The sequence below is a fragment of the Natrix helvetica genome (genome assembly GCF_964273705.1).
Source record: "Natrix helvetica genome assembly, chromosome: 13".
NCBI lineage: Eukaryota > Metazoa > Chordata > Lepidosauria > Squamata > Natricidae > Natrix > Natrix helvetica.
The window spans coordinates 10,729,718-10,746,939 of record NC_138557.1 but is presented as its reverse complement, the minus strand read 5'-3'; the positions used below and the strand labels follow the sequence as shown (position 1 = coordinate 10,746,939).

The 17,222-nt window shown below is 45.4% G+C and overlaps 1 protein-coding gene across 5 annotated transcripts in view; it reads right to left on the bottom strand.

The window, feature by feature from the left end:
• Positions 1–17,222, bottom strand: part of UBN1 (ubinuclein 1) — a 41,887-nt gene that overhangs the window by 16,246 nt on the left and 8,419 nt on the right. For 4 of the 5 annotated variants that reach the window (XM_081965317.1, XM_081965319.1, XM_081965320.1 and 1 more), the window contains exons 4-12: positions 16,960–17,046; positions 15,530–15,625; positions 11,757–11,891; positions 9,038–9,141; positions 6,773–7,214; positions 4,980–5,050; positions 3,523–3,652; positions 2,844–2,962; positions 2,077–2,205 (exon numbers count right to left, since the gene is read on the bottom strand). In XM_081965317.1, coding sequence (XP_081821443.1) covers positions 2,077–2,205; positions 2,844–2,962; positions 3,523–3,652; positions 4,980–5,050; positions 6,773–7,214; positions 9,038–9,141; positions 11,757–11,891; positions 15,530–15,625; positions 16,960–17,046 — 1,313 coding nt within the window. The other variant, XM_081965321.1, reaches the window with a different exon arrangement.

Sequence of the window (17,222 nt, the reverse complement as noted above, 5' to 3'; positions counted from 1 at the left end):
GTTAGAGTGCAATACTACACTCTACTTCTGCTGACTGCCGGCTGCCTGCAATTTGGCAGTTCGAATCTCCCCAGGCTCAAGGTTGACTCAGCCTTCCATCCTTCCGAGGTGGGTAAAATGAGGACCCAGATTGTTGGGGGCAAGAGGCTGACTCTGTAAATCACTTAGAGAGGGCTGGAAAAAGCACTGCACGTGGCATATAAGTCTAAGTGCTATTCCTTCCTTCCTTCCTTCCTTCCTTCCTTCCTCCCTCCCTCCCTCCTTCCTTCCTTCCTTCCTTCCTTGTGGTTAGAATGCAGTATTTCAGGCTAACTCTGCCAGCAGTTTGAATCTCACCAGGCTCAAGGTTAACTCAGCCTTCCATCCTTCCGAGGTGGGTAAAATGAGGACCCAGATTGTTGGGGTCAAGAGGCTGACTCTGTAAACCGCTTAGAGAGGGCTGGAAAAAGCACTGCACGTGGCATATAAGTCTAAGTGCTATTCCTTCCTTCCTTCCTTCCTTCCTTCCTTCCTTCCTTCCTTCCTTCCTTCCTTCCTTCCTTCCTTTCCTTCCTTCCTTCCTTCCTTCCTTCCTTCCTTCCTTCCTTCCTTCCTTCCTTCCTTCCTCCCTCCCTCCCTCCTTCCTTCCTTCCTTCCTTGTGGTTAGAATGCAGTATTTCAGGCTAACTCTGCCAGCAGTTTGAATCTCACCAGGCTCAAGGTTAACTCAGCCTTCCATCCTTCCGAGGTGGGTAAAATGAGGACCCAGATTGTTGGGGTCAAGAGGCTGACTCTGTAAACCGCTTAGAGAGGGCTGGAAAAAGCACTGCACGTGGCATATAAGTCTAAGTGCTATTCCTTCCTTCCTTCCTTCCTTCCTTCCTTCCTTCCTTCCTTCCTTCCTTCCTTCCTTCCTTCCCTTCCTTCCTTCCTTCCTTCCTTCCTTGTGGTTAGAATGCAGTATTTCAGGCTAACTCTGCCAGCAGTTTGAATCTCACCAGGCTCAAGGTTAACTCAGCCTTCCATCCTTCCGAGGTGGGTAAAATGAGGACCCAGAGATTGTTGGGGGCAATAGGCTGACTCTGTAAACCGCTTAGAGAAGGCTGTGAAAGCACTATGAAGTGGTATATAAGTCCAAGTGCTATAGCTATTGCCCCTTTCTTTCCTTCCTTCCTTCCCTTCCCTTCCCTCCCTTCCTCCCAGTGGTTAGAATGCATTATTGCAGCCTAATTCTGCCCACTGCCAGCAGTTTGAATCTCACCAGGCTCAAGGTTGACTTGGCCTTCCATCCTTCCGAGGTGGGTAAAATGAGGACCCAGATTGTTGGGGAAAATAAGGTGTAAACTGCTTAGAGAGGACTGGAAAGCAATGCAAGTGGCATGGCATAAGTCTAAGGGTTATTGCCATTGTTATTAGCAGGCCTGTTTTTCTGAACAGAAACCAGTTAAAAATGATACTGAATAGCCTTTATAAATACTGAATGATACTGAATGGCCTGAGAAATATCCTAGTAAGCCTCTTGCTTTGAAATTGGGCCTCTTAAAAATGCAGGGCGCCAAATGACTCGACCAAGAGATTTGTAATCCAGGCGTGATTGACAACTACAATTAGAACCAGAATCTCCATTGCAAAGCAAAGCGGTTGTTGAGTCACCCCCAATGTCGCCATTCTTGCCACAGCTGCTAAGCGAATCACTGCAGTTGTGAAGTGAAACATGCAGTTGTTAAGCGAATCTGGCACACACACCCCCCATTGACTTTTGTCTGTGGGAAGCCAGCTGGGATGATCGCAAATGGTGACATGATCTCAGGACACGGCAATTATCAATACATACCGGTTGCCAATTGCATAAATTTTGATCCTGTGACTGCGGGGGAATGCTGCATTGGTCGTAAGTGTGAGGAGCAGTCTTAAATCCCTTATTTCGTGCTGATGTGACTTTGAATGGTCGCAAAGCCAACGGTTGTAAGTCAAGGACAACCTGCACCAACCGTGAGAAGGGGAAAGCAAAGGCACCCACATCCCCAGAGGGAGGGCGACTGCCTTCTCCCTCAAACCTAGAACAGGGTTCTAAAATCCAGATGTTTTCCGCCAAACCTGATTTCGTCATTCCACTGAAACTTCTTCCGAGGTCCCATGATTCTCTTTCCTCCTTTATCGTCCTCATCCTCATCCTCCGAACAAACCCGGTCTCTTTGCTCCTTGTCCTTCTCCTCTTCCAGCATCCTGAGAGAAAGGAAAAGGATAACTGAGGCACTACTAGGCCCTTCTCCCAAAAACATCCGGTCTGCCTAGGATCAGCCTATAAAGAAGGCATCCCAAGAGTTCTCAGCGGTTACGCCTCTAGACCGGGGGTCCTCAAACTACGGCCTGTTGAAGCCTTTAATCTGGCCCGCGCGGGACCAAGAGGCTGCCCCACACACATCGCCCCACCTACCCGCCAGCCACCCCCTGCCTTCTGGAGGCCAAAAACGGGACATGTGGAGGTCGCGGGAGGTCAAAAACGGGCCCATTTTTGGCCTCCCCAGCCTCCAGAGAGAGAGAGAGAAAGAAAGAGAGAGGGAGGGAGAGAAAGACACACAACAGAAGTTACTGACACCCCTCCCTCCCCAAGGTAGCCACATCCCTTTACTAACCTGCTTTCCACCACTTTAACAAATTTAAAGTTTAATTTGTGTGCATTGTTTAACGGAGTGCTAAATTGGTCACGCCCATCCAGCCGGTTCCCCTTACCCCCCCCCCAAACAGTCTGTTTAAAAAGTTTGAGGACCCCTGTTCTCGACTCAAGGGCTTACCGAGCCTAGAGTATCTGCGGAGAACTCGCAGGGAAGGGTGACCGGAGAGATAACAAAAGACAAACGTACTTGGCAAACTTGGCCTGGGTGTGCGCTTGGCATTCTTCCTGGTACTTGGCCATCTGCTCAGGCATTGCTCTGCCAATGGCCTCTTTCAGCTTCTGAAGTGGCTCCTTCAGACGACCCCCCTAAGAAAGCACAGTTGTGGGCTATATCTGTTTCATGGGTTGATTGTTCTCTCTGTCAGACAATTTCTCCCTATTTCCAGGTTGAATCTCTCCTTGTTCACCCATGATTCCTTGTCTGGCCTTCGGGCGATTTGAAAAATAGCTTGACCCCCTCCTCTCCCTCTGGCAGCCCCTCAAATATTGGAATCCTGCTATCCTGTCTCCCCTCTGAGCCTAGTTGAAAAAAGGAGCATAAAAATGCTGCAAATAAGCGCATCCTCAGCCAGGATTCTTCCCCAACGTAAAAAGAAGGGGGGAAAAGGAAGTTGGGCTTAAGGTCTTAAGATCCTTGGGAGCTACGCCGAAATCACGGGGCCACTTTTCCACTCTTTTTCCACCTGTACTCCCGTCTCGGTTTCCTCACCTGGGAGAGTAGACTCTTAAGGAAAAGGCCAGACTGCTCCTGCCAGAAGCGACCAATTGCAAAGCCTTTCCAACTCAATGGAGGGATGCAAATTGCCCATCTATGTGCAAGGGCTCGTTTGCCAGCAGCTGTTACCCCCGCCCCCCCCATCACTCACCTGTTCATACACGTAAAGTCGCCGGGCCCGCTTGACCAGAGTATCTTTGTTGCAGGGCAAGAAGGACGCCAGGTACGCATAGACCCCTGATCGCATTTGGCTATTCAGCTCCCGGGTTTTCAGCTCTATACTGGGGGCAGAAGAAGAAGAACAGTTATTTAGCGCTGGTTCAGCCAGCTTCCCTAAAACTGCTGGTGACCTTCTACCGCTGCACCATAGAGGGTATTCTAACTTACTGCTCCTGTGTAAGGTTTGCCAATTGCACAGGGGCAGATAGGAGAGCTCTCCAGAGGGTCAACGTCATTGCCCAGAGGATCATGGGTTGCCCCCTGTCCTCTTTGGAAGAGCTTGGTAGCTCCCACTGCCTTAAGAAAGTTCAAAACATCCTTAAAGATCCATCTCATCCTGGGCTCCCCTTTTTTTTGAACTGTTACCTTCTGGCAGACGGTACAGGACAGTAAAAACAAGGACAAATAGGCTGAAAAACAGCTTCTATCCCAGGGCAATAACTACATTGAATTCTACGGTATAGTGCAATATAAATGCAATATCGGGTTTTCAATTTCAATTATGTAGCATGTGAAGGATGTTTGTTGGTTTTTATTTTTATAGTTCTAATGTACATTGAAGATGGCATTTAATTTAGTTGTACGATGTGCAATGACAATAAAGTAAACTAACTGACTAAGTGTTGCCTGATTAGTAAACATGTCCCCTGATTACATCAATGCTGGTTAAACCCACAGAAGAAGGGTTTCACACCTCTCCCAAATAACATTTAAGAACATTTCACCATTGCCTTCAAAACAGAATATAATTCCCCCTGCCAAGTAAAACAACATTGCCACGGAAATTGTTCCCTTCCTTGTAAACCATCATCACGCAATGGGGCTGTCAAATTTCCCCAAATTGTTCTTCTTCTAAGATCACCTGATGAGTGACGGCCCAAAGAGAGGTAAAGGTCCCCCTCGCACATACATACTAGGCGTTCCCGACTCTAGGGGGCGCTGCTCATCTCTGTTTCAAAACTGGAGAGCCAGCGCTATCCAGATGCCTCTGTGATCATGTGTCTGGCATGTCTAAACGCCAAAGGCGCACGGAACGCTGTTACCTTCCCATCAAAGGTGGCTCCTATTTTTCTACTTGCATTTTTTACGTGCTTTCGAACTGCTAGGTTGGCAGAAGCTGGGACAAGTCACGGGAGCTCACTCTGTTACATGGCGCTTGGGATTCGAACCGTCGAACTGCTGACCTTTCTGATCGACAAGCTCAGCGTCTTAGCCACTGTGTCCCTAGACTAGCCAAACCCAAATCCTGCAAAACTGTTCTTCATAGGTTTTTATTGCTAAGGTTTATGTCTATGCTCTCCCTAAGATGCTCTCCTTAGGGAGCCTCTCCCCTCTCTCTTTCCTCAAGGCCTGCAAGGCCTGACTTCTACAACCAGGAAGGGGGCTTACTCCAGTAAGATGTTATTCATGTCTTGGTTGAAGAACTTGTGTTTGCCTTCTCTCTCCGCAGCTCTGGCAGCCTAATTCAGAAACAGACAAGAAAGAAGAGTTAGGAGGCAACAGTGACACCAGGCCGGGGAAGCGGGAGCAGGAGAAGAAGCTGGGTTATTTTTTAAAAAAAAAACAGAGAAAGTTTAGAAAGTATGGCTTCAAAAGTAGAAAGACCACAGCCCCAATAAGACAGAACTGCGCCGAATCTAACCAAAACTCTCATAAATCCAGGAAAATGTGAATCCTAAATCAGTACACAGTTAGTCCTCGACTGACAACCACAACTGAGCCCAACGTTTTTGTTAAGTGAGACATTTCTGCACTTGGCCCCATTTTACGACCTTTCTTGCCACCGCTGCTAAGCGAATCACCTGCAGTTGTTAAGTTAGTAACACGGTGGTTAAGTCAATCTGGCTTTCCCCATCGATGTGGCCGGTCAGGTGGTGGCAAAAGGGGCTCATGTGACCTTGAGATACTGCAACCTTCGTAAATATGAGTCAGCAGCCCGGGATCACGCAACTGTGAGAATGCTACAACGCTCGTAAGTGCGAAAAATGGTCAGTGCCGTTCTAACTTTGAACCGTCACTAAATGAACTGCTGTAAGTCGAGGACAAACCTGTATCTGGAAAGCACCAGATGAGGAGGGAAAAAGCTAGCCTATATTCCAGGGGTGGCTAACTTTTTTGTCGTCGCGTGGCAAAAGCGCGCCCGCACCCATAATGCAATGCGGTGCGACCTCTCCCGTGCGCCCCGCCATACCCTGCCCATTTTTGGCTTCCAGGTTGGTGCAGGCAGCCTTCCAGGCCCAAAATGGTCCCGTCCCCCTCCGGTGCCCTGAAAGGCCCCCTGCACCAACCGGAAAGCCAAACAAGGCGCAGGAGTGCGTGCGAGACCCCAAAATGGAATGTGAGCACCCCCCATTCCGGCACATGCGCCACGCCCCCCGCGTATGCGCGACAGAGACCTGAAGACCAGCTGGCCTACGGGAGGAGCGCAACAACAGTGGCAAGGAGTCGTAGAATGGGACAGAACCCGCTTAACAAATGCTTCTTTGAGGCACAGAAATATTGGGCCCAACTGTGGTCGTAAGTTGAGGACTACCTGTACGTGGTGTGAAAACCTACCCAACTCACTCAAGAAGCATTTCCCAACCTTGGCAGCTTTACGATGGGCAGACCACCTCCCAGAATTTTGCAGCCACCCAGGAAAGGGTAAAAGCATAGTAAAACGTGGTCACGTGACTGTTGGATGCCGCAACCACCGTAGACATGCGCCAATACTCAACATGCAACCACGTAACCGTGGGGCCGGTACAGCAATTGTAACTTCAAGATGGGTCGTAAATAACTTTCCCCCCTTTTTATAGTAAACTTTTTTTTTTATTCAAAAAATGGAAAAAGGAAATACCAAAGCAAAAATAAATAAATTAAAAAGACAACACGAAACTATACAAAACATTTTAAAAAGATGCGGGTCGAAAGGACGCAAAACAAAAAGACGCATTATATTCCCCGCCGGTTGACAAATAAGAGTTGCAACCGTAAGAGATTTCCCTCTTGCAAAATAGGCCCAAGTTTGATAAGCTTCCACATCTCTCGGCAAGCCACTTTGAGCCGTCAAATAACTTTTTGAAGTCCGTCACAACTTCAAAGGGTAGCTAAGTGACCGTTTGTGAAGTTTCCAAAAGATGACAAGTTGACACCGCTCTTAAGTCAAAGGCGACCTGCATCGCTTGATATATGTGCAATACCTGCGTGAGCTCCTCCACGCGCTTCGTCAGGGGTTCTGGAAGCCCCTCGGGAAGGGAGGGAGGGACCTGCTTGAGATCGGGTTCCAGGCCTGCTCCCAGGGGATCGCTTCCATTCTCCATCTCCAGGAAAGGGCTCTCCTCCGGGGATTCGCTCAGAAGCTGTTCCAGGTCCAGGTCGGTCAGGGAGTCCATGGCTGTGGCTGCCTGAAGGAGTTCGTTGTCACTCGTGTGACCGAAGAGAGAGAGGAGAGGGTCGGGCACGGACTCTGCTTCCCGTTGAGCTGGGGTTTCGGCCAACGAGGGGATGCTCAGTTTGGGCTCATCGTCCCTCTGCTTTTTGGCATCCTTTTCCTTCTGGAATTTCTTCAGCATCTCCTTGACACTCAAGGCCCCTGAGTATTTCTTCTTCTTCTTCTCTTTGCTGGCATTCAGAGCTGTGAAACTGTAAAAGAGGCAGGTTAGTTACACACAGCAGGCAGAAAAGTGTTACACGGGCAGTGTGTGTGTGTGTGTCCTCGGTTTACAGTCATTTGCTTAATAAACCATTCAAAGTTACATCAGCCTTGAAAAATTACAACCGTTTTTTCACACTTGTGACTGTTGCAGCATCTCCACAGTCATGCAATCAAACTTCGGGTGCCGTGCAAGTGGCATGTAGCAATAGCTAAAGCATTTAGACTTATATACCGCTTTACAGTGCTTTTACAGCCCTCTCTAAGTGGGTTTACAGATTCAGCCTATTATTTCCCCCAACAATCTGGGTCCTCATTTTACCTTTAAAGGATGGAAGGCTGAGTCCACCTTGAGCCTGTCAGGATCAAACTGCTGGCAGTGGGCAGAATTAACTACTGTGCATCATGGATGGATGGAAGGAAGGAACAAAGGAAGGGGAAAAGGAAGAGCAATAGACTTATATATCGCTTCACAGTGCTTTACATCCCTCTCTAAGCGGTTTACAGAGTCAGTCTATTGTTTCCCCCCCCCCAACAATCTGGGTCCTCATTTTACCCACCTCGGAAGGGTTGAAGGCTGAGTCCACCTTGAGCCTGGGTGCAGCATCCCAGAATCCTGGGATTGTCATCTTCAACCTTCCTAGGGGGCTTTTGACTAGCAAAGCCAATGGGGAAAGCCAGATTCGCTTCACAACTGAACGTTCCGATTCACTGAACAACCGTAGGATTTGCTTAGCAACAGAAAGCAACAGAAACTTTGGGTTCAACTTTGGTTGAACATAGACAAAGGTGGCAATCGTTTGATTACTAGAGCAGCCTAGTGCTTGATGGTTAGATAAAACTGCAAGTCCCATCATTGCCTAAGGAGCTAGCCAGAAACAGCAAGGTTGGGGATTGAAGAACTCTGCTATCTACACACGACATGCCTATGTGTTTTGAAACCCCCCCAGTCACAAGAGAGGGATCGTGTAAAATACTGCATCGTCCGCTTTGCTCACTCTCCCACATGTCATAGGAGCAAAGAACCAATTACTGTAGAGCAGGGGTGTCAAACTCAAGGCCCGCGGGGTGCTTAGATCTGGCCCTCCCTGGAAACAGCAAACAACGGGCCCTTGGTGCCTCTGCCAACAAAAACGGAGGGCCACCCGCTCCGTTTTTGCTGGCAGAGGGTTGCAGGAGGCCATCCCGGCCAAAAATGGAGCTACTGAGGGCCACATATGGCCATCCCGAGCTCCATTTTTGCTGGCAGAGGATCGCAGGAGGCCATCCTGGCCAAAAATGGGCTCCCGAGCTCCATTTTTGCTGGCAGAGAGTTGCAGGAAGCCATCGCAGCTGAAAACGGAGCTCAGGAGCCCATTTTTGCTGGCAGAGCACTTGGGCTGCCACAGGCACCCCCGACACGAGTGACGTTGAGCTGGCCACGCCTCCCCAGCCAAACACAACCCTGATGCGGCCCTCAATGAAATCGAGTTTGACACCCCTGTTGTAGAGTAAAGGTTGAATCAAGGCAACTGCATCAATCTTTGTTAATCTGAGATGCTTCGTCGCTCGTCCAGTTGCCACGTTTTAACTTTTGGACACCTTTGGCCTGGATGACTGAGTCTGCATCAACATATTGTGCAGTGGATTGAGTCTATTGTCTGAAACAGTTGATCAGGAGGAGGACTGGAATCTAGATCTCACAATGCAGCTTGAAAAGTTGATCCCACCCTAAACTTGCACGTCCTTCCAATGAAGTTGAGTCTTCTGCAGATGATGAAGACAATCACTGTAACTTCAAAAACCGTATCTCAAAAGAGAGAGAGAGACTTACCCAGTTTTAGGAAATTTCGATTTTTTAGATTTCTTCTCTTTCTCGTAATTGTCGTCTTTCTTCTTTTTCTTCACCTTCTCACCTCCCTCTTTCAATTTCCGCTTCTGTGAATTAGAACAAAAGTCATCACAAAAGATAGCGCACGAGGGTGGCTGGGGAATTCTGGGAGTCGGAGTCCACAGATCTTAAAGTTGCCAAGGTTGACACCCCCGTCCTAAAGTCACGACAGAAAACAAAGAGGACAAGGAAAAAAAAAAAAGACTTCCCTCTCTCCCAGCATCCTGATGAGATTAAATGCCAAATGGATGACTGGCCAGAAATAGTCCCAAAGGTGCTTTTTTTTTTTCAAGAGGCAACTGGACTTCCTTGTTTTTCTTTGAAGATGTTTCACTTCTCATCCAAGAAGCTTCTTCAGGCTCTGACTGGAGAGTGGGGAATGGAAGGATTGAAATTCCTTGCACAACTCCACAACACCGTCCTTTCAGCAGTTCCAGGAAGGCCCCAGGCCCAATTGCACTACTCAGGAGACCCTGAGGACACAGACAAACCTCCAAGTGGCCTCAGCAACCCTCTTGTTGGAATGGAAGGGAAGGATCCCCACCATCCAGTCAGATCTTGGATGAGAAGCAAAACGTCTTCAGAGAAAAACCAGAAAGTCCAGTTGCCTCTTGAAAAAAAAAAAAAGCACCGTTGGGACAATCCTGACCTGGATGATTGAGGATCTCCATAGATGTTTTTGGCCAGAAATAGGTACAACGCGTCAGCCAGCTAAGTACTGATGTGATCTCCACTGCTTATAATCTCCCAATCATGAGCATTCTGTGCTGTTAAGATTACAAGCAACGGCAGGCAGGAGTTGCTACAACTCCTTGTTTGTTCACAGGGGATGAATGAACTTTTGGACCTCGTTGCTGTAGTTTGCCGGTGTTTACTTTGACTTATTTTCACCGATGGGGGCACGGTGCCTCCCAGTTTTACAGGACGCCCTTGAGCAGGCCTCTCACAATCCGGATGATGGGTGCAATCACCTTGGTTGATCCCTGGGGATTTCACTCACCCCGCCCTGTTATTTTCTCCCCCAAAATCAGCCTGGGAAGAGAGGTTTCCTTTTCCACCAATGACATTCCTAGACGTTCACATTTTGTCACATCCGTCATCATCACTCAGTGTCGTATCTTACAAAGTTTAAATGGACACCTTTTTGATCAGGACTTGAAGGAGGCATACGTAGTACTCCATACTATTCCCTCCACCCCCGCTTCTAGGAGGCAGGTTGTAACGATGAAACAAGGACTAAGTTAGTTTCCTGGGTAGCTGCCATGACTGGGGACGGCAAGGACCTGGGCCTCCTAGATCTTAATAAAAGGTGAAGGAGATGTTGCTGCAAGTTGTTGCTGACTAAAGAGGACGGTGCCCATCTCTGTTTCAAGGCCATTGAAGAGCGCTGATTGAATACATTTCCATGATCACGTGGCAACAGGGTGGATTTGATTTAAATCAAGGCAATTTAAATCATGATTTAAATCATTAATTAAATCACTAGTAAAGGAGCTTGATTTAACTCAACTTCAATCATAATTGAACAATTGTCATCTACATCGCGCAGCAGCTCCTCCTCCGACCCACTGCTCTCACCGACAGTCCCAATATTGCAGAATAGGCAGCCTCGTGCTACGTAACTAAGCTCCATTTCATGCTGAATAAACATCATTATTAATGTATCTTAAATAGAAAACTAAGGGGTGGCTCAGTGGCTGAGCTTGTCGATCAGAAAGGTTGGCAGTTCGGCGGTTCAAATCCCTAGCGCCGCATAGCGGAGGGAGCTCCCGTTACTTGTCCCAGCTTCTGCCAACCTAGCAGTTCGAAAGCACATAAAAAATGCAAGTAGAAAAATAGGGACCACCTTTGGTGGGAAGGGAACAGCATTCTGTGCACCTTCGGCGTTTAGTCATGCCGGCCACATGACCACAGAGACGTCTTCGGACAGCGCTGGCTCTTTGGCTTTGAAACGGAGATGAGCATCGCCCCCTAGAGTCGGGAATGACTAGCACATATGGGGAACCTTTACCTTAAATAGAAAACTATCTTTAGGTAGATTTTTACTCCAAAGGGATTTTATTAAAATGCCTTTGATAAAAATAAAAATACATCCAATTTAAATTTTGTAAAAATGTGATTTTCTTTAAAAAAAAATCATCCATTTTTATCCACCCTACGTGGCCAGCATGGTGTCATGGAGCACGGTCACATTCCCTCCAAAGTGTTACCTATTCATCTACTCGCATTTGCATGCTTTCAAACTAATAGGCTGGCAAGAGCTCTTAATCCCTCATCTTAATCTACCACGCTCTGGCCCTCCCGTGTCTTGTCTGGTCCAAACCACAGTGGACTGGGTCCGATTCACAGCAGCTATTTTAATAGTATGGGAAAATCTGTATGTCGGAAACATCCTTTCTCCTTTTGTTTTGACCCATCGAAAAGTTCAGGTCTCAAAAGTCTTAAGAAAAATGGCTTTACGGAGTCTTAAGATCCAGCAGCAGCGAGCCCTATTGATGGGACAGTCAGTTCCACAGTGTTTAGCGCAACTGCTGTGATGTAAGCTAACCGAGGAAAAAGTGACTTTTCCCGATTAAGAAGAGAACGGCGACCTACTGCTACCAGAAACACAATTTCTGGCCATTTCTAAAACAGAAGTTCCCAGAGCAGGTGGATCACAGACCTTAGGAGACTTCTTCTTTTTCTCCTTGATATAGTCATCCTCAGACTCGGAAGCCTGTCGGAACTGCAGAGTCCCAGAGTTGATGTAGAAACCTCCATACTTGGTGGTTAGAGACGCGGGAACAAGCTCATCGTACTGGAAAGGGGACAGAGAAACAGATCAGTCAACAGCCTTGAGGTACTCTTCTTACAGAACTGGTGTTTATAACCCTAATGTCAGGGTTCCAGCCTTGAGCCAAGCTTCAGAAGAAATCCAGTCGTTTATTAGGAGCTTCATGTCGGCAGGTACCCAAGTGAAGCCAGCTCTGACTCCACGTAATTTATGGCCCCAATCATGACCGTGTTTCCCCCCTTCCCCCAGGGTGTGTCATCAATCACATTCACGGGGCAATTTTGTAGGTTGTAGAGATCACTCCCCTCCGGCTGCTGTAAGTAACCCTGGGATACAGCCTTGGGAGAGATAAGTCTGGGATGTGTATCTGTCTTTTGCTTCCTTCGGTTTCCCATCCCCCCTTTCCTATGGCAACTCGAGAGGAGGCCAGGGATGCTCTTCACTCGAGTGGACCCCCAACAGGGCTCCACGGGCCAATTTCCCGTGAACAGAATTGACATAGCAGGCATCTAAAAACATCATACATGCATCTAACCATCAGTATCTTCAGCAAAACCGAGGTTTTCCTTCCTCACCTCTATTCTTTCCTAACTACCAGACTCACTCAATTGTGATAGGTAGCCATATAAATATGATAAACCAGTACTCTTCCAATATCTTCATAAATGACTCAGATGAGGGAATAGAAGGGGAACTCTTAAAATTTGCAGATGACACTAAGCTGGCAGGAATAGCCAACCTCACAGAAGACAAGCTCAGGATCCAAAAAGATCTTGACAAACTTGACCAATGGGCCCCATCCAACAGAATGAATTTCAATGTGGAGAAAAGCAAAGCTTTACATTTAGGCAGGAACAATCAAAGATATAAGTATAGATTTATGCGAGACGTGGCTCAAAAACAGTAACTCTGAGAGGGACCTTGGGAGTCCTGGTGGATGATTTATTTTTATTTATTTATTTATTGGATTTGTCAACCGCTCCCTCTCCCCAAGGGGACTTGGGGCGGTGATGATCATTTGACAGCAGCCAAAAAAGCTAATGAAATCCTGGGTTGTATAAACAAGAGGCATAGGATCAAGATCACGTAGTATATTAGTACCGCTTTACAAAACCTTAGTAAGAAGACCACACCAGAAATACTGCAACTAATTTCGGTCACCAGACTACAAAAAAGATGCCAAGTCTTTGGAAATAATAAACTGGAGCATCGCTGGAATTCTATCTGCAATGTCTTGGAATCCAGATATTTTTCTGATGTACCTGCCTTTGCTTTACACCAATACCATTCAGCATCTAATGTTGCATTTATGTTCGGTAGTAAAATCTAATTTGCTAGTCGATACTGGAAACTAAACCAAGGAAGAATCTGTATGCAGATTCTCTTAGTGGACATCTGGTGTGTGTGTGTCTTCTTTCATCACATCTACTAATGAATCTAAGAGATCTGTGGTAGATCAGGAAAAGATTCTAAGTCTCACTTGTTCATCAACAGAAGCAAAATTATAGCACTTTCTTATTTAGGCTGCTGAAATGAAAACACCTTGGAGGACTGCCAGGTCTGGATTTGTTGTAAAAACAACAACCCAGCAAATTCTATCTAGCTGCTGCCCCACATTTGAATGAATGCTCAAACAATAAAGGTGTTTTATTCTTTAATTTCAACTTCTAGTCTGGCTCTAGTTTCCAGATCTTGACATTTTAATAAAGAAACAGATTTCAGAAGCCTTCTCTAATCCGTGGCAGGAAACCAACGGTTGCTTGGATCAGTGCAGCTTTTATAACTTGGAATTCAGGAAATTATACAGAGTACAATTAGTCCATAATTAAGCCCAGAATGATGGTTGTAGGTTGTGATGGTCATTAAGGTTGCCATGCGATCACCTGCAGTTTTAAAATTACTTTGTGGAGATTATTAAGGGTACATGATGCTCTTAACTTAATGAACGCCACAGCTGATAAGGGAATATATTGTACTCAATGGGCATTTTTTGCTGGAAATCAGAAGTAAACACTGGTTTCTGGCAAAACAACAACAACAACAACATGTAACAGTGATGCCCACTGTTATCGGGACACTTGGTACCATGTCCAAGAATTTTATAAAATACATCAAGAAATTGCAACTTCCTGTAATAACACCAGCAGAACTGCAAAAAACTGTGCTACTCGGAACATCATACATCTTAAGAAAGTACTTGGTTGATATCTAGGATGCTGGCAGCAACCCGTATCAACTCTTAGTACCAGTCAAAGGTATTTGTGATACACTTTTGAATGTTCAGTTGACTGAGTTTCATGTTTAATGAATAAAGTAAATAATAATAATGAGGGCTACCTCGCTATTTGGAAATTCTACATTTATCGGACTTGAACATTCTGACTCCACAAAAAACCACCGTACTTGGAACAGCTTATATCCTCCGACGTTACCTTAACAGTTCCTAGGTCCTTGGTTAGAGCTGTTGAGCTACCAACCAGCCCCAAAGGCTGTGAATCTCACCAAAGATTAACCACATAATAATAAATACCAGGAGATGCCAAAGTCGAAGAAAAAGAATTGGAAAAAAAACATGAAATATTGCGAACTGGTCATCAAAATTACACAGCAACAGTGATAGCCGTTGTCATCGGAGCACTTGGTACCATGTCCAAGAATTTTACAAAACACATTGCAGCTTCCTGCAATAACACCAGCAGAACTGCAAAAAACTGCGCTACTAGGAACATATATTTTAAGAAGGTACTTGGTTTGATACCTAGGATGCTGACAGCAAACCGTATCAACCATCGGTACCAGTCAATGATATTTTCTGATGCATTTTTGAATGTTCAGTTGACTGAGTTTCATGTTTAATGAATAAAAGAAATAATAATAATAATAATAATAATAATAATAATAATAATAATAATAATAATAATAATAATAATAATACTCTTTCATTCATTAAACATGCAACTCAATGAACTGAACATTCAAAAGCGTATCACAAATACACAAAGACTGGTGCCAATGGTTGATACGGGTTGCAGCCAATGTCCTAGATATCAACCAAGTACCTTCTTAAGATGTACGATGTTCCGAGTAGCACAGTTTTTTGCAGTTCCGCTGCTGTTATTGCAGGAAGCTGCAATTTGTTGATGTATCTTATAAAATTCTTCGACAAGTGCCCAGATGACAATGGGTATCGCTGTTACATGTTTCATCCATAGCTGTGTAGTTTCGATGGCCAGGTCATGGTATTTTGTAATTTTTTCCAGTTCTTTTTCTTTGACTCTGGCATCTCCTGGTACAGCAATATCAATAAACTGTACGCTTCGGCCCTCAACAACCGTGATATCTGGCGTGTTGTGTTTGTTTAATGAATAAAAGAGATAATAATAAATCTGAGTCATGTAAGCGCAGGATAATGCAAACAGCCGTAAATGTGAGAACAGTAAGGAAATGTGATGTGATATGAACCAGATGCCTTATGTGGGTATTTTGTGCAAACTAGTCGCGGTGATCCTGGAACTGTTACTACACTGTCCATTCCCAGAAAATTACAACTTTTAAAATGCAAGCAGTATCTAAAATACCCAGTGTTCAAATGCTAGGTGGTTCGGTTAATTCTCCTGTAGCTTTACAGTTAGGGAATTAAAAGCCTTTGGTTTGCTACTTACGGCTTCAGAATTATCAATGAAAGAATCTGATTCATCATATCCTTGTCCCATGTCAATCAAATCCTGAAAACGGTCTTTCCTGCGCTTCTTTCCACCCTGGAAAGAGAAAAGATTGGATGTTGATCCAGAATTATTTGCAAGAAAGGCTACGATTCCTGCCCAGATACACAACCTCAGTGTCTCCTGCTAATGCTTAGAACTGATGTGGGCAAGTGGACTCCACTCCACAACAACACAATCATTACAACTCGTAAATGCTAACAAAAATAAAACATCAGCTGGCAATAGCCCACCACAGAAAAACCCACGGAGGTGGAAGATGGGAGTTGTGCTCATTCTCTAAAATATGAGGTGGCTAAAGGATACGTTTTACAGATAGCCCTCGAGTTACGATCACAATTGAGCCCAACATTTATGTTGCTAAGTGAAACATTTGTCAAGTGAATTTGGCCCATTTTACAACTTTTCTCACCACAGTTATTAAGCGAACTATTACATTTGCTAAGTTTGCAACATGGTTGTTAAATGAATCCGGATTCCCCACTCTTTGCTTGTCAGAAGGTTGCAAAAGGGGATCGATCCCGGGACACTGCAACCGTCATAAAGATGAGTCAGTTGCCAAGTGTCTGAATTCTGATCATATGACCATGGGGATGATGCAATGGTCCCCAAGTGTGAAAAACGGTCGTAAGTCGCTTTTTTCAGTTCCGTTCTAACTTTGAACAGTCACTAAATGAACTGTTGTAAGTTGAGGACTACCTGTACACCTCTTTAACTTCTGAGGGGAAAAAACCCAAGCCCGTTTACAGGTCTCCTTAAATAGAAACATCACCTTTCATGGCATGTTCTGGAATTACCACATAACACAGCGAGGGCAAAAGTCGGTAAATTTGAAAGAGAATTTTTTTAAAAAACCTGGATTTAATCCAAAGGACTAGCATCTTGATTCTCTGTTCTACAGTAATCCTCTCCATCTGTGTGTGTATGAGACAGCAAGAGAAACCTATTCCTCATTTATTAAAAAAAGGCATGGTGATTCTGTAGGCTTCAGCTAGTTGCTGAATTGAGTGTTAAGGTGGACCTGATGGGAAGCCAAACAATCACAACCAAGTTTTAGCAAAATGAAAGAAAGCTTGCAAAGGAGTCTCTAATCTTTTAGAAAACGAAACTTCAGATACAGATATTGATGCAAGCTGGCAATTTTCTATATGGGTTTTTAAATAAACATGGATAGGGAAATATTCCAGACTGGAAATCGGTTCCCCAAAATCAATTGTTAAACAGAGTGGACCTACCATGGTCCACTCAGTTTACACTCCCAATACAGGAAGCCTGGAAAGAAACGTGGCTGTATGTTTTTGACAGAACTTTCTATGGAGAATACTAGAACCAAGATTTAACTGGAACGTAGATGGGACAGAGGAGCGTACATATTTCTCTTCAAACTTCCTGGTAAGAGCTTCTGCTTTGTGCTTCTCCTTCTCTTCGTCGTTGAAGGGATCAGCAAAGTCTTTTTTCTGCAGGAAAAGGGGAGTGCAAAAAAGGAGGAAAGAGAGGATGTCACACAGTTTCACAGCGAGGTCTCAAGGCAACCGTCATAAATAGGAGTCGGTTGCCAAGTGTCTGAATTTTGATCACATGACCATGGGGATTCTGCAACAGCCACAACTGTGAAAAATGGTTATTTTTTTTC